General features: G+C 27.8%; 1 protein-coding gene across 1 annotated transcript in view; it reads right to left on the reverse strand.

The window, feature by feature from the left end:
• The window catches only part of LOC100207720 (kinesin-2b), a 79,694-nt gene that overhangs the window by 8,703 nt on the left and 45,757 nt on the right, over window positions 1-25,234 (reverse strand). Inside the window, exons 15-23 of the mRNA XM_065813160.1 lie at window positions 22,059-22,181; window positions 21,642-21,746; window positions 21,437-21,526; window positions 21,094-21,190; window positions 20,869-21,011; window positions 20,737-20,796; window positions 13,567-13,668; window positions 12,626-12,727; window positions 6,673-6,777 (exon numbers count right to left, since the gene is read on the reverse strand). Coding sequence (XP_065669232.1) covers window positions 6,673-6,777; window positions 12,626-12,727; window positions 13,567-13,668; window positions 20,737-20,796; window positions 20,869-21,011; window positions 21,094-21,190; window positions 21,437-21,526; window positions 21,642-21,746; window positions 22,059-22,181 — 927 coding nt within the window. The remainder of the gene's footprint in view (window positions 1-6,672; window positions 6,778-12,625; window positions 12,728-13,566; window positions 13,669-20,736; window positions 20,797-20,868; window positions 21,012-21,093; window positions 21,191-21,436; window positions 21,527-21,641; window positions 21,747-22,058; window positions 22,182-25,234) is intronic.

Raw genomic sequence — 25,234 nt, forward strand, 5'->3', positions numbered from 1 at the left:
ATCCCATTTTGACCCTCATGAACAAATTTTAATTCAAGGAGTGTCATAAAATGTTCCCAAGGCTATGTTTTCTTAATAAAATTTTTTTAAAAATTTTGAATGACTATTTATACTCGCATCACTCTTTTAAAGTTTAACATTTTACATTTTTTGAGTTTATATTGGTATTTTCAAACAATAGGCACAAAAATAGAAATTAACAAATCATTAACTATATAATTATGTCATTACAAAGAAGGTTTTTTATCTATACCAATTGTGCGCATTTTTATGACTATTATATTTGTTGAATGGTGGTATTTAAATATGCCCTAACTCGTTATAAAATTTAAAAACCTTATTTTCAAACACAATACCATTGAAGCCCTATATACAGCAATAAAATATTTGTTAGATTCCCAAAAAGTTCAATCACTTCAAGCACTTGCTAATTAAAAGGGGTCTGTGCGAGGTTAGCTAAATGGCCAAAAATTTATTATTTTAAACCTCGTGCCATTATGTCGGAGAGCTTCATATAGCTGTAGCTGCAGCCGTAAATACAACTTTGAAGACAGAGAATAAACTTTAAATAACTAAATTAGAGATGGGATGTTGTTGTTGCAAACAACAAGACGGTGCTGTTTCATTTTAATCATCAGAATGTTAAGGGCATCTGCTTGTAAAAGCAGGCTCTATCGTCGCTCAAAGTTTGCAGAAACCTGATAGACCATAAAAGGTTAAGAAATAGTCAGGTAAAGATAAAACTAAATCACTTTAAAATACCTTACTGCAAAAAAAATATATAAAGGTTTCTAATTAAACTTTAAATTTATTTACATTAGGAAATTTAAGAAGTGGAGAGTAAACTTGATAAAAATTAACATAAATGGATTTCACACACCAGGTTTTTGGCAAAGACATTTTGCTACACGAAATTCAAACAGCATTTCCTTAAAATCAGCCAGGTTCTTATTCTAAGCTCAAAGAGATCAATAGAATGGCTGACTAAATTTCACTCTCCTGGGTATCGTGGTTTTTGACCTGTGACTTTTTTGATTCTGCATTTTTTAAAGTAAAACTTAGTTTCTTAAGATTTGATTAAATCTTATTATTTAAGAATAATATATGTTATAAAAGTAACAAATTGTTTAAAAACAATGGCTTACAAAAAGGTTTAAAGTCAGATATAAAAGACAAAGATTATAACAAGCAAATTTTTAAACTGGAAGACTTTTCCTAAAATCAGTAGAAATATAATATAAAGGAAATGAATGGAAATTGCACTTTGAATTTATTTTGTCAAAATTAAATGTAATAATTTTTAGCAGTGTCATTTTAAACCTTATTTTTTATATATTGCTTTATTTTTAATTTACACTTTTAAGATCAACGAGACTATTCTCAGATGTGGCATTATATTGAATATGAGCTTGCTGCAGAGGTGAAATTTAAATCATAGTAAAACCATACAAGGTGTTTAGATCCGTTAACATTGGTGCTGTCATTAGCATCTTCTGACAGAGATCACTATAAAGAAATGGCAAAAGTTCTTTATTCAACTCAAAGGGAGTTCCAGAAAACTGTAAACACAGATAGAACCAAAGCTGAAATCCTTCTGAAAGCAGTTTAAGTTGATAAAGACCAGCCACTAGGTTTTTAGTATATTTCACCAGACTACAGGTTAATTTTTGATATTCCAGGTTATAGTTTGAAAAAATGACTACGGATGAGACTCCCTCAGATTTTTTAGATACAACGAACTTCAAAGATTTAAAAATCTTTCAAAGTTGCTAACAACTCATCAGAACTCACAGCAAATTGTAAATCTATTGACCAGAGTTTAAGAAATTTATTTCTCAAAACAAGAAATAAATCTCTTGTTTTAAAAAATAAATTGCTAGGTAAGATATATGTTTCTTAAAACAAGAAATGAATTTCTTGCTTTTAGAAATAAATTGAAAGGTGGGATATATTTTTCTTAAAATAAGAAATGTATTTCCAATTTTAAGAAAAATATTTTGTAATAAGAAGTTCAATTTTGCTATGCTTACAGTAAAATTTATTCAAGATAATGTAGAGCGTGTAACGAGTTTGGAGAAACTCCAAAAGCTACTTTAAATAAAGAGTTCTTGTAAAAAACCATTAAAACTAAAGAAGAGTGGAAAAAAGAAGCTAGCTACAGCAACTGCTCCCTCAATATTGGCTATGAGTCAATATAAAACAATATGAATGGTTTTAAAATTTTGATCCAATACCTTACTGCAAACTCTGAACCTTAAAAAATTTAAAAATGATCTTTTCTTGAGATATTTGTCTTATGCTGAAAATCGATAAGTGTATATATATATATATATATATATATATATATATATATATATATATATATACACACACACAAATATACATATGTATATATGTATATATATATATATATATATATATATATATATATATATATATATATATATGTATATATATATATATATATATAATAATATATATATATATATATATATATATATATATATATATATATATATATATATATATATATATATATATATATATATATATATATATATATATATATATGTATATATAATAATATATATAAAATAATATATATATATATATATATATATATATATATATATTGGGGCTTGCAAAGTTAACGCGTTAAAGCGCTAATAACTTAACGCAAGTTAAAAAAATTAACGCTGATCAAATTTTCTAACTCATAAATTTTTTTGCTAATTTTGGTTAGCATCAAAAAATAATTTTTGAGCAATAAAGAAATTTCTATACCACTTTCTAATTTCTAATCAATGTTTACTCCTGTGATGACGCCATTTTGTTTTATTTGTCTCAATTATGCCTCTCATAATTGAGACAATATTACCTTATTCTTTTTGTTTTCAAATTGTTTTGACCGCGTTGTTGTTTTGTCAATAAATTTATTAAATTTCCAAAATTTTAATATCTTATCCTGATGAACTTTATTTATTAATAATTTAAATTATGGGTTCAAACGGCAATCAATCTATCCTCAATGGAGCCTTTATCTTTAAAGACGAGTCAAAACAATTGGTTATCTGTAAATTTTGTTCCAATGAATTTGCATATTACCAAAGTCTTAGAACGCTTCAGTATCATTTGAACAGTAAACATGTATTCTTCGTAACTACTAGTAAAAATCAAAGAAAGATCGCGAGTTCGTCAAAACAACTTACAATTGAGGACAGTATTTAATCACAAAATGGCGTAAATAAACAAATTTCTGCAGATAAATCAAAGGAAATTATGGAAGCCATTGTTTGCTGGGTTGCCAGTAGCTGTTGACCATTCAACATTGTTACAGATCCAGGTTTGACTAATGTCATTCGAACAGCAACGTCCGACTACAGTTACAATCTTCCCTGTCAAAACACAATTAAAATAAAAATGCAAACACTCTATGAAGATAAGAAGAAAAAAAAAATAAACCTCGTAAACATGGCTACTAGTATAGCAATTACCTGTGATCATTGGACTTCAATGGGTAATGTCAATTACCTTGGTTTAACATGTCATTTAATAGATAACAACTGGATGTTGAACTCATTTGCCTTAGGTGTTCATCAAACATTTGATCGACACACTAGTGACAATGTTTCAACCCACATCAGAAATATTGCAGATGAATGGGGATTATTTGAAAAAATATTTTCTATAGGTACAGATAACGGTAGAAACATTGTAAAGGCTGTATCAAGTTTTCCCTTCAAACATCTACCATGTTTCGCACATACCATTCAGCTAATTATAAAATCTGCCATTGAGGAGACTGCATTTAACATAACACTAGCTAAATGTCACAGAATTGTTGGACATTTTAAACATAGTCCAGCAAATAATATGGAATTACATGAAAATCAGATTGACCTCAACCTGCCACAAGAAAATCTAATTCAGCATATTGTTACAAGGTGGAATAACATGTATGATATGCTGAGACGTATGTTGAAACATAAAAAAGTAACACTTAATGAGCAAAACCATCACTTACAGACTTTGACAGAAAGAGAGTGGGAAAAAATGGAAAAAAACTGCTAATGTTTTGCAACCATGCAAAGTGGCTTCAGAATTGTTAGGTGGTAATAAATACGAATCTAGTTCGGTGGTTTTACCAATTATATGCCACTTATCATGTGAAATGGTTATTCAAGATGATGATCCTCGTTACGTCGCGCTATTTAAAGAAAAATTTGTAAATGAAATGGAGCGCAGATTTAATGATTTTTCGAATGATAGTTGGTTGCAAATCTTGTCAGCATTAGATTCAAGATTTAAAAATTTATCGTTTATAGCTTCAAATGAAAGATCAAATGTCTGGCAGAGATTATCGAAGCTTCTTGAATCTGTTCCAGACCTCAGACCAATATCAATAGAACAAGAACCAAAAGAGGTGAGCATTTTGTAGTAGTAAATATGTTTTTTTTTTATTGAATAAATCTAATGGCATAATAATGGATTCAAAATTGCATTTATCAAAATAACCTTTTTTTATAGATAAATTCTATGAGTACTATAATATTAATTGAAATAGTTAAATAATATCAATATGCTTTATTTATGGTAATATTTGAATAATTATTTTGCAACAGGCATCAGCAAAAAATCTTAAAATGGCATTCAATCTACCAGATCTGGATGAAGTTGATTCCCCAAGTGAAGATGAAGTGAGTTGATATCGAAAAGAACCCTGGGCCAAAATGGATTCAGATCCTCTTCAGTGGCGGAAGCTACATCAAGGTTTATATCCTCGATTAGCAACGATTGCAAAGAAATATTTGTCAGTTCCAGCGACTACAGTTCCATGCGAAAGACTGTTTTCAACCGCTGGATTCATTGCAGACAAGCACAGATCATCTCTGCTGCCAGATTCATTGAACATGTTATTATGTTTAAAAGACTGGCTTTAAGAAATTTTTTATTTCAAGTTTTTCAAATATTTTATTTTTATTTGTTGCATTAGAAACAGTATAAACTAGAATTAGAACTTTTTTATGACGTTTTATCATTTGCATGTAAATAGATCAAATGATTTTAAAAACTTTTCCTGTTTGCTTTTTTTATTTATTTAAATTATAGTGTTCGATTAATCGCGCGATTAATTATGATCAAAAAATTTAATCATGCAATTAATTGCGATTAAAAATTTTAATCGCATGCAAGCCCTAATATATATATATATATATATATATATATATATATATATATATATATATATATATATATATATATATATATATATATATACATATATATATATATATATATATATATATATATATATATATATATATATATATATATATATAAATATATATATATATATATACATACACACACACACATATAAATACATAAATAAATAAGTTTAAAGCAGACAATAAGTTGTGGTTACAGTGTTTGCTTTACAATCAAGAGATCTGTGGTTCAATGCCTACTCTAGCCTTTTTTTTGACATAAAGCAAGTGTAAACTTCCTAGTTAAATACTCTTCTGTGGTGCTCTGTGATGTAGGTCTTCTTGGAGCACCTACAATAACCACACAAAAAGAGTGTATATTTATTTTTTTTAAATACTTTGATACATTTAGGTCTAGTTTAGTTTATACTAAAGACTAAAGTCCTTTACCAAACCTTTTAAGGTAACCATTTTGGATTTGTTTGATCCAAAGTTCTTTTTTTAAAAATAAAAAAAATATTTGATACTAAAATGAGGTAAAAATAATAAAATTTGTTCCATGACTGGAAATGACCTCAAAGTTTAACAAAAAATCACTTTAAAATAGCCTAAATGTTAATTTATCTATTATAGTCAGTGAAAGACAAGTACTATATCTTCCCTAAATTGAAAAGCACAAAGTTTTTTTCACAGAGGAACACATAAAGAAAATGTTGTTGAAAAAATTAAATGGATTTGATGTCAGAATCTTGTGCCAATGCTTAGAAAATTTAGTCAAAAATCATAAAAAGCGTAATTTCTAACAATCGACACAAATAGTTCTAACAAGAAAAAATAATAACAAAATTTTTTTCTATATAAATATGACCTCTATGCCACTCATTAGCCACTCTGCATAAAAATTGTTTGCTGAAAAAAAATTATGGGATTGGCTAATATGTATGTATACACATATATATAAACAATTTATATGCATCACACACACACATAACCTACTATAATCTGGAATGCTCACTGGGTAGACAAGTGGACTCTCTAGAAAAGTGATAATTATTTTCTGCTTCACATATCATTGTTATATTATGTGTTTAAATCACACATATATCATGTGTTTAAATCACACATATATCATGTGTTTAAATCACACATATATCATGTGTTTAAATCACACATATATCATGTGTTTAAATCACACACATATCATGTGTTTAAATCAAGTTAGAAATCAAACTAAAAATCTTTTATAGTAGAGTACAAATTGAACTAGCCATCTGGAAAACAAAGCAAATTATTTTTATACAATTACAAGTTTTATTTTTTTTTTACTAAAAATCAAATTTTATATTACTTATCAACTACTTTAAATTTCGATTTTCTAAACAGCCTAGCCTAATCTTCTAATTTACAAACTTAACTCATTTTTAACTTCATTGTAACAAATATTAAGTTTACTTTTGTTACACACCTGAAAATGCTGAAGTTGTTGAATTTCAAGTTCTTCTTTTTGTCGTTTAAACATTTCATCAATATCAATTTTCAATTGCCTTTTTTCACTTTCAATTGAGCGTAACTAATAAAAAAATTATACAAGATTTAAACATTAACTTTACTATAAAAAATGGTTCATATTTGTTTTTTACAAGTTCTGTTTAGACAATACTATAAAATTTTTATGGTTTGCTAATTTGTGAATCTTATTACAATTCTTAGATAGGTAGTTTTCTGTATACATCCACCAAAAAATTACTGTTTTTAAGTGGTAACTGAACAAGAATGTTTGCCAGAAATAATGTTAAACACTAAAAAAATCCTAAATATTAGTTTTTTAAGGTTTTTCACAGTTTTTTAAGGTTTAAAATGGGTTTTTTAATTAAAAAAACTTGAGAAATCACTTTAAAATAAAGTTTTAAAGCAGAGTGGATTAATAAAATATTTCTAAACAACTGCTTTAACCGTCTAAAGATTGTCATTAAAGTGACAACAGTCTAGAGATTGTCATTGAAGTGACAACAGTCTTGAGAGTATCATAGAAGTGGCAACAGTTTTGAGAGTGTCATAGAAGTGGGATTAAAACAAGCCTCACTTGAGGTAAAACAAGCTAGAGTGGGATGAACAAAATGAAGTGAAGCTAGCTCTAGAATAATAGAATTATTAAATGGAAGTAAATGCAATAGCTGAGTTTTTGTAGTCACTTTTAGTACTTTTTCCTGTCTTTTTTCAAGCATTTCTTATTGGAGTAGATCATGTAGCTTTGATTTGCTCATGATACGCTCCATATTAACTTGAATGAGTTTACCTGCTCTTACAAATGAAAAATTGACAACATCAACAGATTTGAGAAAGTTCAGGAACTCAACATATCCTGGAAATTTTTTCCAAAAGGTTTGTGGATGTTTCATTCAGATTTATTTTTTCATACTTTGCCCAAGAAATATGAAGATAAACCATAAGTTCTGAAGATAAAAGATAAGATCGCAGAGATGGGGGATGGTTGTTATACTGCAAAACACTGGAAACAGCTGGAAAAACTGCACTGATTTTTTCAACTTCAATACAGTTGTGTTCTTCTTTTTTAGCTGAGTATAGAAAAATTACCCTTTCTTCAATGTCTGTAATGACCAATGTCAGATAAGACCAAAACCATCACAACTGTAGATAGATCCAAGTACCAAGTATGATTTCATAACAACTTTGACTGCAGGCCCAAACTTAACATAGTAGAACATATTCCAGTAGTTGCTCTGATAAATAATTTAAGTATTAATATTCAAATTATTATTATTTTTTTGTTAATTAAGAAAAATAAATTATTTAATCAAACCTGAAAGGCAGCAGAGTCTGAGAACTAACAGGCCATAAACCACAAAGCCCAGAATAGACCAACATGTCAGCTATCTTTTCAATTATTTTGATGGTATCTTCACTCAGATTAATAAGCTGTCAGAACCTTGTCTGCTGTAGCTTAAGCCTAAAGAAGTTAAGGGCCTTAACCATAAATCTTGCATGTGAGATTGCTCTAGTTTTGCAAATTCTGTAACTGGTGGCCTGATCTTTATTAAGACACACAATCACAAGCTCAGGCATTTGGCAATGTTCACTGTGTTTCTGAAATGTCTAAATGACAAATATGAATAATGATTTTAGTGGAGTCAATAGTATAAATGTAAAAGGGTAACAAAGCCTCATTTTAGCTTTAATTTGTTTAACTAACCTCACTGTTTCTCTGTGAGATTTTTGCAAGTTTGCAGTGCTAAGCAGGCTTGCTTCACCAGCCAAGTGTCCGACTGAACTTTTGGTGATTGAATTTGACCAACTTTTTTTCCTGATTCACATCAACCTCAGACAAATGGTTTTGTGAACCACAGCATCAAAAAAAATATTAGATATGAAATTCCCCTGCATAATGTCTGCAAGCAAAACATAAGCATTTTTTCACCATAAAAATTTACCAACTGTGTGCATGCTTCTTCAAGACAATCAGTGTTTGAAGCAGTGGAGTAAAAGCATAGCTTTTTTTCGTAAGGTGAAAGAACTCACCAATTTGAAAAAAGTGTATAAACTACTGTATTGCTGAAATTGTGTCCTCTGGTTCCATGGTCCAGGCCTGGCCCCCAAGAAGATGGGTTTGATTATTGTCTCATAAGAACACACAGCAACTCTTTGACAATTTTCCCATCAAAATGTAAAATTATAGGATTGTCAATGTTATTAGCCATTTGACTTAAGTTACCTCTCAATATAGCTGCATCATCCCATATGATTTTTTAGAGATTCTGTGGCCAGAGCTGAGGGCAAAGTAAAGCCATCAACATTTTCACCAGCACTCTTATAAATGCCCATTCCAATAGCAATTCTGGCAGTTTTTGACACTGTACCCTTAGGGAGAAGGAGTACCTGATCTTTATCAGTATTCTTTCTCTTTGACTGAGGAATCTCAAAATCCTCATCACTGAAACTTTGATCGCTATACTTAATTTCACAATCATCAAAATATTTCTTGCTGTACACACTCTTTCTTGATTTGCTGTACACACATTTACTTGATTTGCTGCACACATTCTTTCTTGATTTGCTGTATACACTCTAACTTGATTTGGCTTTTGCATTGACCTGCTAAAAACAACTATGAAGTTCTCCTATCAACATTTTACACCCCTCCATTTGGTCCTGGATAAAAGTAAATTTCCCTTCTTGTCAGAAAGCAGTTTTATTAAACTGCATCACCATCACCATCACCAAAAATCATCACCAGCCCAAAACATGACTGTAAAAACATTTAAATTAAACAATTGTAGTAAAAAACGGAGGTGGGGGTACTTTATTTAGGGCAAGTTAGGTTGGGGTGGGTTACTTTGTAATGTAACAAGAAATAGAGCTTTTTTAAATTTCTATAGAAAAATATGTAAAAACAATTTCTTAACAATTTTAATAGTCAAACTTTAATTTTTAATTCACAAGAGTTTGTCTATGACAAACACTTGTGAACTAAATGAATACCTATACTTGTGAATTAAATCAATGCTTATACATTTAAATTGTAAATAATTTTATTGCCAAGGATAGTGCAAAATCGCATAACTAGTATTGAATAACACCGTGTATCTGCACTACAGCTTTTTTACTGGAGAAAGTACTTTATATTTTTATTTCAACAGATTTTGAGCTCATTTTAGTATAAAGAGTATTTTTCATGTTTTTTGTAATGTCAACAACAGAAATTTGGTGTTAAAGTTATTAATATCCATTTATAGTAGCCAATGCTATTTATGGGGTTTTGCACTATTCCTAACAATATGAAGTTTTCACTAATTTTCATAAACATTTTCTTTTTTTAAACCATAAATTGAAAAATTACAATAGTTTTTAATGAAAAAATTATACATTTATATTCTTGGGAATATTAAAGCAGATATCATTTTGGGTACAATTGATATCAACTGTGTAGTTATATTGTGGAATGCGATAGAAAATGTAATAACGATTTCATGGTTTATGATTTCAATAGCTCTTAATTAAAAATATTTGTAACTATGTTAAGTTTTTTAATGATATTTTTATGGGATATTTGCGGATGGTTACCCAATACATAAATAACATAAATTGAAGCAATGGGGTGCTGAAGGAGACTAAGACCCATTCCCTCTCCCCATCTTTTTTATTAAATTTTAAAATAAATAATAAAATATATAATCAAAATCATATAAAAGATAAAAACTATAAGAATCATTTTTCTGGCCCTCCAGGTAAAAACAGGGAGGTTTGTTTTATTAAAGGAGGTTTGTTTTGTTTTGTTGGGAGTTTGATTTATTAAAGATAAAAAAAAATGTTAACTTATTGTTGTGTTTACAACGAGAAAACAACAATCTACAACAAAAAATGTTTATTTATTGTTGTATTTTACAGCAAGTAAACTACAATTTACGACAGAAATGTTTATTTATTGTTGTGTTTAAAGCAAGTAAAGTGTCTACAACAAAAAGCTTCTAATTCATTCCTAACGAGGCTGAAAGCAACCACTATTAAGTTGGGAGTTACTTTTAAAAAAAATGCAGTTTTAGAGCAAGGAAACAGTTGATAAAAGATTTAAAAAGTTGTAAAAGAAGAGAACTTAGTAAGAGGGTTGCCATTTATTAATATAGGAATGTTGACAGTATTGCGATAGTTATTTGCAGTAAATAAGTGAGTTTTGTTGGAGTTAAAATTTACAAGCCCAACTGTGAGCCCCAATCTGTTACAGAAATGAGATCAGATTCAAGATTGGTTTAAGCCTGTTCTAAGTGATCAAAAAGAGAAGACTTTCTGTCAAGACAGGAGTATAAAGTTGAATCATCAGCAAAGAGAGCTGCTTTAGGTGTAAGGTTGTCAGGAAGATCATTAATGTAGATAAGTAACAAAATAGGACCAAGGATAGAACCTTGAGGTACCCCAGAAGATACTAGAAATGAAGAAGAGTGTTGGCCTTCAAGAATTACTTTAATAAAGTGGTTAGAAAGAAACAATTTGATAATCTTAAAAACTTTCCCAGATATGAAACAAGCTTATGGAGAAGACCAACATGCAAAACTTTGTCAATAGCTTTAGATATGTCAAGACCAATAGCCCTAGCCTCACTGCCTCTATCTAATGCACAATAAAACCTTTCAGTCACAGCAGTTAGCAAGTTAGTCTTAGAACAAAAAGGTTTCGAAACCCTATTGATTGTCTGACAGTAAGTTGTTTGACTCAAAATGGGATGTGAAAAATTTGTTGATCATAGAAAAAAATTGTTGATCAACAGAAAATGTTTATATTTCAACAGATTTCAACATTACAACAGAAAATGTTTTTATTTCAACAGATTTCAACATTACAACAGAAAATGTTTTTATCTCAACAGATTTCAACATTACAACAGAAAATGTTTTTATTTCAACAGATTTTGAGCTTATTTTAGTATAAAGAGTATTATTCATGTTTTTTGTAATGTCAACAACAGAAATTTGGTTATACTTTAAACACGGAAAAAAAATCAACAGAAACCTAGGTATATTTTAAACACGAAAGAAAAATTCTAGACATAAAATGGTCTTTATTTATTATTTAGAGGCATACCATGTAATAAAATTCAAACATGACTGATCCATGGTCCTTAAACACCTATAAAAATAATAATTTTTTCCTTATAAAATTCATTAAAATTAATGTTGAATTGTGATTTTAAGATTACTTTACTAAATATCTATTTCTTGCTCAAAAAAAAACTCAGATGACCCCAAAGTGATACCCAATCATATACAAGATACCCAATCAAATACAATATCAAATCCCAATCAATTACAATACGGAGTCAGCTTTAAAATGAGGTATACTATTTTATTCAAAAAAATATTTTACAAAATAAAACTTAATCTTCTATAAAAGCTAAGTGCTAATTTTTTATAGGTACATTTTTATTTTCAATTATTTTACATCATTAATGAATACATCATTCTGTTAATTAAACAGGTTTGCTGTTGTTATTGCCTTTTCTTAATCCTATAATTCCAAAACAACAACTGATAAATAAGGCTTCTTCACTCAGAACTAAGTTAAGTGAGGTACTCGGATAAATGTTGTGGAGGTCTGCTCCGACCTTCTAAATATGTATAATAAAATTACACTGGCTTTCCAAAATTAGCACATAAAAATTATTTTTACAAGTAGCCAAAGACCCTTAAACATTTGATGGATCCCAAATATAATTCATGATGAAAAAAAGTTTTCTCTGTAAATTTTAAAAACTTTATTCCAAAGGAAAAAAAGGGGCTCATTATCCAAAGGGCTTTGACCCTATTAGACACCTAACAATTTTTCACTTCAACAGTTTTCAACATTAATTACATTTAAAAAAAAAAATTTTTTTTAGAAAGTACACACACGTAAAAATAAAACTCACATACTTTTACAGCCATAGTTGACTTTTCAGCTTTTAAGTCTAATAACTCCATTTCAACTTTAAGTAAATCATCAGCTGTAATCAATTTTTGACCTGAAGATTTCATCTGTTATACAAAGATCAAATTATCAAGTTTTACTTAGTATGAAATAGATAAAAAATTATATTATTATTTTATTAAAGTTAATAATTATATATTAATAACATAATTATAACTAAATATCATTTATATAACTATATTAATTACAAAATCTTACTAAAATTTAAATGAGAACCTAATGACATAAATGATGTAAACAAACCAGTAGGAATGGACAAAATATATATTCTCTCTCAATATATGTGCGGAGACTGGGCATTACCACTAATAGACGAGATACATTCTTAATCTATTCATCTAATATTCACCAGCTTTGCAAGATTTAAATGTAAACATACGTTTTAGGAAAATTTAATGACAATAGTTAGATAAAATTTATTGACATTTGATGAAAATTTAATGACATTATTTAAATTAATAAGTTAAACAGAATGAGTTGACAATGACAGGATGAGTTCACAACGACAGGATGAGTTGACAACAGGAAAAAAAAACTTTAACAAAATAATTAAGATTAAAAAATAAAAACTTAAAACAAATAAAAAATAATGTAAAAATAAATTCTACAGAAATATGAAAATATTAACAAAGTGGGGAAATTAAAAATAAAACATTTTTATTGCTATATCATTTTCTAATGAAAATGGGTTTAAACTTTTAAAGGTTTTAGCAAAAATCAAAAGTTTTGTTTTTTAAGTTTAAAATAATTTTTTTTGAGATGCAGTTCAATAAAAATAATTATGAAAAATTATTATTTAAAAAAATGAAATAAAAAATCAAAAATAAATTAAAAAATCTGTATCCTGCATAAATAAAAAATTCACACTAAAAATAAAATAAAAAACCTTAAGCTCTGCTTTTTCATTTTCAGTCTCCATCTTAACTCGGTCAATTTCATCAGCCAGAGTTGCTTGATTTTCTTTTTCCATATTTTCCCGATTTTCAGCCTGCAAATAAAATAAAAAAATTTAAAATTTAATATTTACCATTTAAATATTCATTTTCTTAAACAAAACTATTTGCTTGGTATTAAAATCAAATGTAAAATGTGGCTCCAAAAAAAAAAAAAAAAAAAGATAAATAATAATAAAAAAAGAAGCATATAACAAATTTTAATTAAATTTTTTTAGTGTGCATGCAATTCCTTAGCAGGTATACAGAAAACATGTTAAATGGATCAATTATTTTTTAATTAACATTCAAAATTCAAGGTTACTAAATTGATTTAATCGGATTTGTAGCCTTGAATTTTGAATGTTAATTAATCTTGATTTTTTTGATTTTCTCGATAAATTAATAATTTAATACTTCAAAATATTTTTGTGTCATATATTATTCATAATGTTAAAACGTAATATATAATAATTATTAATATATAATAATTATAAAAATATTAGGAATCAATGTTGAAAATAACCGGTGCATAGAGCAAAATCCTTCTTTTTTTTTAATTTATTTATTTGAAACTCTCATTTAAAACTCCAAGTTATAATCGGTGCATAGAGCAAAATCTTTTATTTATTTATTTATTTATTTGAAACTTTAAGTTATATTTAAAACTCTCATTTATTTATATTTAAAATTTATTTATATTTAAAACTCTCAGTTATAATTGGTGCATAGGGCAAAATCTCTTTTTATTTATTTATTAGAAACTCTTTTTTAAAACTCCAAGTTATAGTCGGTGCATAGAGCAAAAACCTTTTTTTTTATTTATTTGAAACTCTTTTTCAAAACTCCAAAGCACAAGTTCACTGTGTAGAAACAGGTTTAGCGCAGTACTACTGCAATTGTGAGCCAAAAGTTTTATCCCTTGTACTACTACTAAATTGAAAATGGATAAGGTTCTGGATAAGCAGTGAATGGAATTGAAGAGCAGTCAACAAATGGCAAAAGTATTTAGAAAAATGCAATTGATTCAATGGCAATCAAAAAATAATTCTGTGTATTATGTTAGATAAAATCTTCCGTTGTTCAAAATTTAACTCATTTTAATTCCAATGTGAATAATAAATTATTTAAACTCTATTTATACAAGTTTGTAAGATTCTTATATAAAGAAAAGTAAAATAAATAAGTAAAATATGCTGTACTAAGTACTGTAGTACTTATGCAGTACTATAGCAAGTACTGTAGTACTATGTAAACAATCCAAGTATATGTAAAGACAAAATAAATAATGTTTATAGATTACCAAAGAGCATAAAAATGACAATTTAATTTGCTGTTTTACAAAGTAATATTTATTTTAGAAAATATTCTGTTATATGTTTTAAACATTAAAAATAATGCAAATACCAAAAGTATTTACAAAAATGCAAATGATCCAATGGCGATCAAAAATAATACCATTTGTGCTTTATACTCAATAAAAATATTTAACTGTTCAAAATAAATGTTTTTAATTCATTTTAATTCTAATGTCAATAATAAAATATTAACATAATTTATAAGTTGGTAAGACCATTATAATAAAAACAAGAAATTTAATGGTAAAAAAAGAATTGTTTTATAATAATAATTGTTCCATAATCATGAGATCAGAGTTTTTTTTTATACGTTTAATTGCCACAATTAAATTCTTAAGATGTTATTCTAACTAAATTTATCTTCTGATCATTTACTACTGCATTCTAATATTCTACTGCATTCAATGCTAGTACTAAGTTGAACTTTATTTTTCCAATTAAGTCTAAAAACAATTGTCATAAAAAATTTTGAGTCAAAATAATTTGGAGTTAGTGGAACATCATCTTTTATATTTGCACTTTGATATGTTAATGGTTCCAAACTTTCAGCATCTGTAAATGCCCTTTAGAGTTCTTCATATGTAATATTGGCTTTCTCAAGTATTGCAGTTACTGCATGTCAATGAAGCTTTAAAGTTTTTTTTAAAGAAGTTATTTTGCTTGATATTTATAACGCCATTTCCATTTCAGTGTTAGCAATAATTTCATTTTCGCTTTTATGATATATATTAGGTGTTATATCGTCCCTTTTATACAAATTACTCACACATTGACAGTTACTTATAAAGCAATCCCATCTGTTTATCTTGACAAATCTTCTCCAAGATGAGAATCTATTTACATCAAGGCATTGAGAAACATCAGTGGATTATACAAAGTTCATTAAGACAACATTCTTTTTTACTTCCAAATAAACTTCTTGCGTGGCTTCAATATAATTATGGGGCTATTTTTCTTCTAAAAAATTCAGAATGCTTGGTCCATGCCACCATATACTGTTATTTTCACTTTCCTTTGTCATTAAGCCAGCTATATTAGTTTTTGCTTGTATATACTTCTATTGTTTCCATACCTCTATTGTTTTAGTTAAGTTTTTGATTGAATTAATCCAACGCAGCTGGCAATAAATAGTTTTAATTTTCAACTTTGATTTTAAACCCAGCACAAAATGTTAATCACACATATTTACATCTTTTTGCACAAGCTTCTAAGCTTTAATAATTTTTCTGGAAGTTTTAAACCAAGAACAGCTCCAAGTAATTCAAGTCTTGGTGTACTGATAGATTGCAATGGACTTACTTGGGATTTTGTCATTACAATTTCGCAGCTCCTTCTCTTGTAAAATCTACACATTGTTGATAAGCAACAACACCATACATTTTACAAGATACATCTGTTAAAATGTGCATCTGTGACAATTTATGAAAGTTGAAGTTGATTGCAATCTTCTGGTAATGCTGATCATTGGAAGATCTTTTAGTATCATTAACATTTTTATACATAATTTTATCATCCCAATCAAGCCTACCTATCCACAATTCTTGCATAATAGTTTTAATGCGAATGATCTAGGGTGGTAAAAAACTCAACAGATTGAATAGCGTTGTCATTTTTTTAAAACTAAAGCTGTTGTATATAAAATATACATTGTTTGTTTACATCGGGTTGAAAAGTAAATAAATCAGGTTTAGCTTTCCAGTGAATTCTAAATAATTTCATTGAAGGTTTAGATTCTGAAGAACTATTAATTTTGGAGAATTAATAATTCTCCAGAATCTAAATTTATATGTTCAGTACTAAAATTATATGTTAAAGTACTACTTTAAAATCTTTAATTGCATTTAATGCATTTAAAAACCATTTTCATGCAAACATTTGAGCTGAATGTCATAGTAATGCAAATTCTTTGTATAAATGAACTCCTTTATTTTCATTAACTACCAAAATCATTGTATCGTACATATAAGTTGGTTTAAAAATAGCTTACAATGTATACAATTGAATTGATGCAATGGTATGCATCAATTGAAAGCCAGAGGAAATACGATTGCATTAGGTTAACTAGAGAGAAAATACGATTGCATTAGACTACTGTCTTGTAGATGGCCTTCTAGGCAAAGACTTAGAGGGTAAACAAATTTTATCTGTTGACCAGCTTCGCACCTCTTCTTTATCTATTAGGCTGGCATAGATGTATTTATAACACATTGTTTCCAGTTTAGAATGTTGAATGCTAGATCTTTTTGACTCAATGCATGGGTTTTGCTTGTGTCTCTGTTTTTATAACTAGGCAACTCATTCTATTATCTCCTAATGAGGGTACAGCTCTAAAACTCAGCTTTATGGTCCTGAGAAGGACTGGTAGTCAGGCATTCTTCTTCATCAATTCCTCTATCATCGTTTCTATTAAAACTACTTTAAAGCTTATTGAGACTTTTTCCATGATTGCCTTTATGATGGCCCTTGGGTAGCAATCTTTTGACTTTCTGCTGACAAATGTGCTTCTTATGTAACTTCTTGGATTAAGACTGGTATGAAATCTTTTATTCCTTCTCGACAGGTCAAACCTCACTATTCTCCATTATTTTCCTCTCATTGTACTGCTGCAATTTCCAATCGTAACCATTACTTTTGTATCTATCACTAAAACAATTTTCTCTAAAACAGATGTCTGTTTACTACTGCTAGAAACCATTCTAAAAAGATTTTTTCTAATGCCAAAGCCCGCTATTCTCAAGTCACAAAATCTCATATTTTATCTTAAAAATTGGGCTCTAGAGACTTCTGGAGAATCTTTAACAGTGTCTATAATATGGGCAAATCTGTTATTCCTCGTCTCTTGTATGGTTCAGACTTTGTCACCTCACCTAAAGACAAAACTGAACTGCTTGCTAAGAATTTTTCATTAATCTTATCTCTTGATTCCACTACCACATCTAACCTGATATAGCCGACAAACAGGTTAATTCATTGCTTGACATTCATATCACTCCAGCTTCTGTATTCAAAGTGATTTCCTGCTTAGACTCTTCTACAGCTTGTAGTCTGGACAACATACCTGTTATAGTCTTGCAGAAGTGTTTTCTGGACCTATCATCTATACTTATAAAACTATTAAAGTGCTTATCAGCGACTTGTTTCCAGCTTGCTGGAAAGCAGCATCTGTTATTCCTTTTTTTCAAAAATTCTGGAGAGTAATCTGACTTGTCTAACTACCATCCCATTAGTCTTCTTCCTATCATGAACAAGGTTTTTGTGTCTTTAATTAACAAACACATATGTTCTCATTTTGAATCCAGGCTTGGTCAGGTAGCGGGTGCAATCGCACTCTATTCCTGACCATGCACATAATATTTAGTTGCGACAACTTGGTCACAGCTTTTTAGATGTTTTGAGAACATTCAAATTTATGTATGTCTAAGTAATGATTTACTTTTCTTGATCGTTTATAAAAAAAAAAATTATTTTGTTATTTAAATTATATAAAGTTAAGTAAGTTTTTTTTAAAATTGTATAAATAAATATATATATATATATAAATATAGAATAATTTTTTATTCTTTAAATGTAAATCGTTTAAAATATTTGTACGATTGCTTTTATAAAAATTAGACTTTCAACAAACAATCGCATTTTCAATAAAATTTAAAAAGTAATAATTATTTAAGTGATAAAATTAACATAATTATTAACATAACAATTAATATATTAATAATAACATATTAATTTAACATAACAAATAATTATTTAAGTAATAAAATTAACAATAAAATAAACATACAGGAACTTACAGGCAACTGAATATAAACATACATATATACAAGTGAATTACAAGTAACTATTAAAAGTTTGCTTTCTAATAATTTGATGCAATAAAAACGTGCTTCAAGTTTGCATAAGATAAAATCAAATAATAATTTATTTAGAATGTAATATACCCTTTGTATATTAATTTATAATATATATTATAGTATAATAAACCGATGGACTTAAATAAAAATATAAAATTATTAAATGTATACAAAGTCTGCAGTTCGGACTCTGATCATTATAGATCGCTGTTTCAGGGGTCTGGCGCATTGCAGGATTTTTTTAAACATTTTAAAGGCACTGCTAAAAGAAAAGTACATTATAATATTTTTATCATAATGCAACGATTTAATTATTTCTTTTGTTTATCTTACTTAAGAAGAATTGTTTTAAATATTTTTGCAAACTACGCAAAGCATGAAATGGTTATAAAAATATATTTACTTTTTTATTTATTAAATATTTCAACTACATTAGTTTTATTAGAATCTTGCTGAAATAAAACATAAATACTTAAATAAAGAATTATATTATACTCTTTGATAAATTGAAAAACGCTTTTTTCTTTACTAAATGATCATTACTAAAAAGTTTCGCTTAAATTTATGAGAAAAATATAACAGAGAGAAGTTTAGAAATAATTTATTATATATGTAACTTATTTTGATTTAGTTAAGTTGTTTTCTTCGTTAAGAATTCATTTCTTATTTTAAATCGTTTTTTAACTAATTATTTTTCATCAAGTTAATTTTTTTTTGCACTTTTTTAAATGTTCTCAAAGCATCTAAAAAGCAGTGGTCATGTTGTTGCAACTAAATATTATATGCATGGTCAAATATAGAGTGCCATCACACCCACTTCTTGACCAATGTAATAACTTACTTTCTGATCATCGATATGGATTTCAATGTTCAAGTTCTACTGTTGTATTATTAATGGTAATAACTGATAGGTTTTATCATACATTAGATAGATGTGGAGAAGTTAAGACTATTGTTCTCAACATTTCTAAATCCTTTGATAAAGTTTAGCATGCTGGTCTTGTTCATAAGCTCTCTTCTTACAGTGTATCAAGTAACATCTTTAAGACTATTGAATCATTCCTTATCAATCATAGTATAAAAGTTGTCCTCAATGAAGAGCATTCTTCTTTATTTCCTGTAACTTCAGGGGTTCCTCAAGGTTTTAACCTTGGCCCTATACTTTTTTAATTTACCGTAACAATCTCCCAGAAATTCTCACATCTAAGGTAGCATTGTTCACTAACAATACTACCATTTATTTTATCTTGATAAGAAGTCAACACTCTCTGATTGCTTTGAGGGGCCTTTTGGGCTTAAAAAGGGTCTCGCTTCTACTACACCATGGGCTCTCAGTGGCTGATGAACTTTAACTCAGATAAATTTTTTTCACCTAATCACTATTGCAACAATCTAAATCTTCCTATACTTAAAAACAGTAATGTACTCGATGAATCCTACCTTTAAACTTCTTAGATTAACCCCTACTTCCAATCTTTCTTGAAACCATATATTAAATCCATTGCAAAATTAGCACCTGCTAACGTTGCATCTCTTTATTGTGCTTCCAGTAACTTTTTTAAAGTAAAATTTTTAATGTAAAATTGTTTTTTGATCGTGTCAAATCCAGAACTTCACTGGGTTCAAGTCCTACTAAAATGTATATTTTTTAAAACCTTTGCTTCAAGTCTATTGAAATATAGTTTTTTATTTTTCTTTAAAATTTTAATAAATATTTTTCAGCTTCAAAGGATTTTATATTTATTGGTAAAACTCTAAGGTTTATAACATCAAGGTTTTTTCTTTATAGTTTATAAAATATTATATATAGGTATTTGAAAATATGCTTAAAATAAAGATATCTAATTTTTAAGTATATTTACTTTATAATTATTATATTATAGCTATAAATATTATTTAGGAAAAAAAATCTAACCTCTAACTTAAAGCGCAATTCAAAATTTCCTTTTAATGATGCAGCCTGATTTTTTGCTTCCTAAAAATGCAAACAATTAATCGCAACAATTATTTAAAAAAGTAGCATGCAGCACTTAATTCTTTTTATTACCTCCTTTTCTAGTTTCTGTTTGTCTTGAATTTCTTTTAAATTCTGTTTAATCTTTTTTAATGTTTCATTTTCCTGTCTCAATTTTTCTTTCATCTCTTGGATTTCTGCTACTTTTTGTTTTCCATCTTTGCTGTTTCCATTGCCTAATTTTAAACCGAAAAAGATTTAATTAGGTAACTTAATTAATTTTTAAAAAAATCCTGTTATAAACAAATAATTAAACACCTGCTTCGTTAAGCTTGGTATAATCAGTGATCATCAACTGAAGCTGATCTTTCAAGGCATCCGCAACATTTCTGACTTCTTTGTATTCAATCATTAACTAGAATATATAAAAAATACTTAAAATAAAAACAATATAAAGCAGAACATCACTCTTAAAGTAGAAATGGCTCATAAAATATTTCAATACAAAGTTAATATAAATAATCTTAAGAATAAGAAGTATAAACAACCTTGCAAAAGAAAAATCTTTTAAATTAATCGAAAAGAAAAATCGTTTAAATAATTCAAAAAGAAAAATCTTTTAAATCAATTCTTTATTTGTATAATATTAGAAAAATTTTACTCTTTCTTTGTCTTTTTGGAGATTAGCAAGCTTTGATTGAACATCTTTACTTCCTTTTTTCATTGAATCAAGAACCCAGTCCAAAATTCCCTAGTTGATAATAATTTTATTTTCTCAATACCTTTTTTTATGTATAATACTTAAATAGCTTTTATTCATTTTTTATATAATATAGTTTTATTAATTTTCAAATATAATCAATTACTTTGCTTGACAAGTGATGTTTTCGTTCTTCTAAAAACATTTCTGACATTCGTTGTTTTTCGTCCCATGTTTGCATCTTTGCTAGTTGGAGGTCTTTAATCAACTCCTATGGTGAATACAAAAAAATTATTCTAATTTAATTATTTAATTGTGCAAAACAAAAAAATAATTAAAAAAAATGCTTCTATAACTCCATTTAGTTGACTACAAACTGCAATCTGCTAAGATACTACATAAAAACTTAAACTAAAAAAATAGTATAATGAAAAACATTAAATTAGAAAACAATTTTATAAAGAGCTTTAATAAAAGTATAAATAGCTTTAATAAAACATCTTTTAGTCAAGTAGGAAAATAACCAAACTTTGAAAACTATGAAAATTAAACATTTGTATGAAAATTAAAAACTTTGTTTTACCTCCATTCTTGATACATCATCATTATTTGGAGTGTCAACCATTTTTCCTGTATTGATAGAAAGGCGCTCCCTCAATTTAGAAATTTCCTCACGCAAACCTTTTATAACCATGGTGTAATCAGTCTATTAAAAAATATCACTATGGTTTATACAATTATTATTACAATTGTTAATATAACAAACTATAATATTAAATTACATTAAAAGAAAATCCAAAATACGACCCCTTAATTCTAATACTATTAAAATTTTGTCATCCTCTATCTAATTTATTCTGGATAACAAAAAACAATAAAAAAAGGTTTAATGTTTTGAAATAAATTTGCTTTTAAATATTTACTCAATACAACCTTTTATTTCTAAATATTTTTGTGTAAGGTTTTTGTCAGACAGATTATTAGTAATTTATTTTTTGTCGAGGACTTATTGTTGATTTAAGAAACTAGTATAAGTTTTATTGTTGAGAACTTGATCTAAGAAACTAGTATAAGTTTCAAAAGCTGTGTAATAATCATCTCTAAAAACAGGTTTCTTTGTTTACATTTTAAAGCACATGCGGAAAAAAACAAACAAAAAAAAAAGGTAAAATATTTTAATTTAGTTAGAAGCCAAAGCACACACTAAGTAAAAGTAAATTCTATAAATTGCAGAATTAAACTAACAATAAGTAATAACATAGTAACCAGATCTCTATTTTTTACCAGATCTGTTTTCTATTAAAAATGAGTGAAGTAATGACATTTGTTTACTTCTGGATGTTTATTTATGGCCAGAAACTTACATTTATCTTATCAAAATGTTAAGTGAGTTTTGTAACCTAGATTACCTAAGTTTCTTACCACAAATCTTTTTAATTTTAAATAATTTTGTGAGAATATCTTATAAATATAACTGATAATAAATATTATTTTTTTATTTAGGTACCCCTTAGTCAACAACAAGGACTAAAATGTCTTTGTGTAAAGTATGGATAGCTTTACATAAAGTAAAAGATGGATATTTACAGCCAACTGTAGTTGTGTTGCGGGGTAAAAAATAAATCGATATAAACTATTGCCTTACTGCATCAAGTGACTGTGAGAAAGACTTGGGTATTATGTTGTTTAATAATTTGAAATGGTAGAAACAGGATACTTATGTTTGCAATAAACCGAATAGAGCTATTAATATTATTAGTTGTACCTTAACATGCTTAAATACAATGTATAAATGATGCATAAATGAATGTATAATTACATGCTTAAATATAAAATGGTAGTTTATGAGTTGATTTTTTACTCCTTTTCCATTTATTGAAAAATTATCAAAAAAATTTATTAAAAATTAAAGATCTTAATCTAGAAACAACAAAATGCAAAAAAATGATAGAAATTGTTATTTATTATAAAAACTAATTTATAACATTTATTAATCTTAATTTAACTTTCTCAATTGCAGTTGAAAAAATTTGATTGAATTTTCCTAAAAATTCCTTCAATTTGCTAATTTTGTCTGATTATACTTTAACTTCATGTTTTTTTTTCTCTCTGAGTAGGTAATGACCAGTGCTTCCATCATGAAAAAATGGAAATCATGAAGTTTCTATTTAACTTTCTAATTTTAATCCAACCTACCAAGTTTATCATGTTATAAAATTCTAAAAATCTTAAAAATGTCTCACAAAAAAATAAATACAAATTTTCTATTTTTCATAAGTCTATGTTTATTGCTTTAAATTGTGCAAAAAATTATACTTTTTTTTTAAAACACAGCATTGCTAGTACAATCTTACAAAACATGATAAATCATGCATGGTGGAAACACTGGTAATGAACAGGAAAGTGTGTTGTATTTCTCTCCTACTTTTATTAAATAATTTATTTATAACAGGGCTGCAAGCAAACACTATTTAAGTTTGGAGTTAAAAGAAAGCAAAGAATAGAGTTGAAGAGTAAGAAAGTAGACAAAAGATTTGAAAAATTATTAATGTATGAGTTAGAAAAACATGAAGACAGAAGAGAATTCCAAAGCATTGATATTCATCTATTAGGCTGGCGCAGATGTATTTATAATACATTGTTTCCAGTTTAGGATGTTGAATGCTGGATCTTCTTGACTCAATGCATGAGTTTTGCTTGTGTCTCTGTTTTTATGACTAGGCAACTCATTCCATTATCTCCTAATAAGGGTACAGCTCTAAAACTCAGTTTTATGGTTCTGAGGCCAGCTGGTAGTCAGGTTTCCCAAACTCTCTAGAAGCTCTTAAAGATGCTGATTGCATCAACAGCTGTAAAATATCAGAGAACTAACAGTGCCATGATGCGCAGGGATGGTATCCCTGTTTGTACTTATAGTAGGCATTGTCAAGGCCACATTTGGAGCCCTTTGTTAAGGCTTAGGGCTTATTAATAGTAATGAGGCAATTGCTTGGACTATTAAATAGTGTGCTGAATACTATATATGCTTTGAGTCAAGATCTTTAACAAATTTAAAAATGAATAAAGTACCAAAAACTATATAACACAAAAAACCATCGTCATCACCAAGTTCTCTAAATCTATCATTCACTAATATTCGTTTTTTTCGAAATAACTTTTCTTCTGTTGAGTCTTATCTCTTGCAAAGTTCACCAGACTCGCTTGCTCTTTGTGTGACTAATTTGAGTTCAACTGTCTCATCTTGTGATCTTAGTATTGATGGTTATCTTCTTTTAATTTGTAAAGACTCTAATAGTCACATGCTTGGCCTGCACATTTACATTAGTAAGAATTCATCCATTTGTCAGGAAACTAGGTTTGAATGTACTGACTATTATTTTATGAGCTTTCATTTAGAACCACTTTACTCTATTGCCTTTCTCTTTGTTCTGTATCGCTCTCCTTTATCTCAAGACTACACTCTTCTCGATGTTACTTCTGATCAAATTTACCAAGCCCTCTCTCTTTATCCTTCAGCCAATATCGTTGCTGTTTTCCCTAAGGTGTTCACTGCTTGTGTGTTCTCTTTCCGTGATTTCAGAGACTAACTTAACAATATTGTATATACGTTTTTATAATAGGTCAGTGGTAAAAGGTAGTCCAAGAAGACATAAAACAGAGAACTCAATAAGGGTGTTGATATTATTTCAACATAGGAATACCAATGATAATGTGAGAACATTATCATTGGTATTCCTAATCATTGGTATTTCCTAATCA

Source organism: Hydra vulgaris, chromosome 12 (genome assembly GCF_038396675.1).
Source record: "Hydra vulgaris chromosome 12, alternate assembly HydraT2T_AEP".
NCBI classification, from domain to species: domain Eukaryota; kingdom Metazoa; phylum Cnidaria; class Hydrozoa; order Anthoathecata; family Hydridae; genus Hydra; species Hydra vulgaris.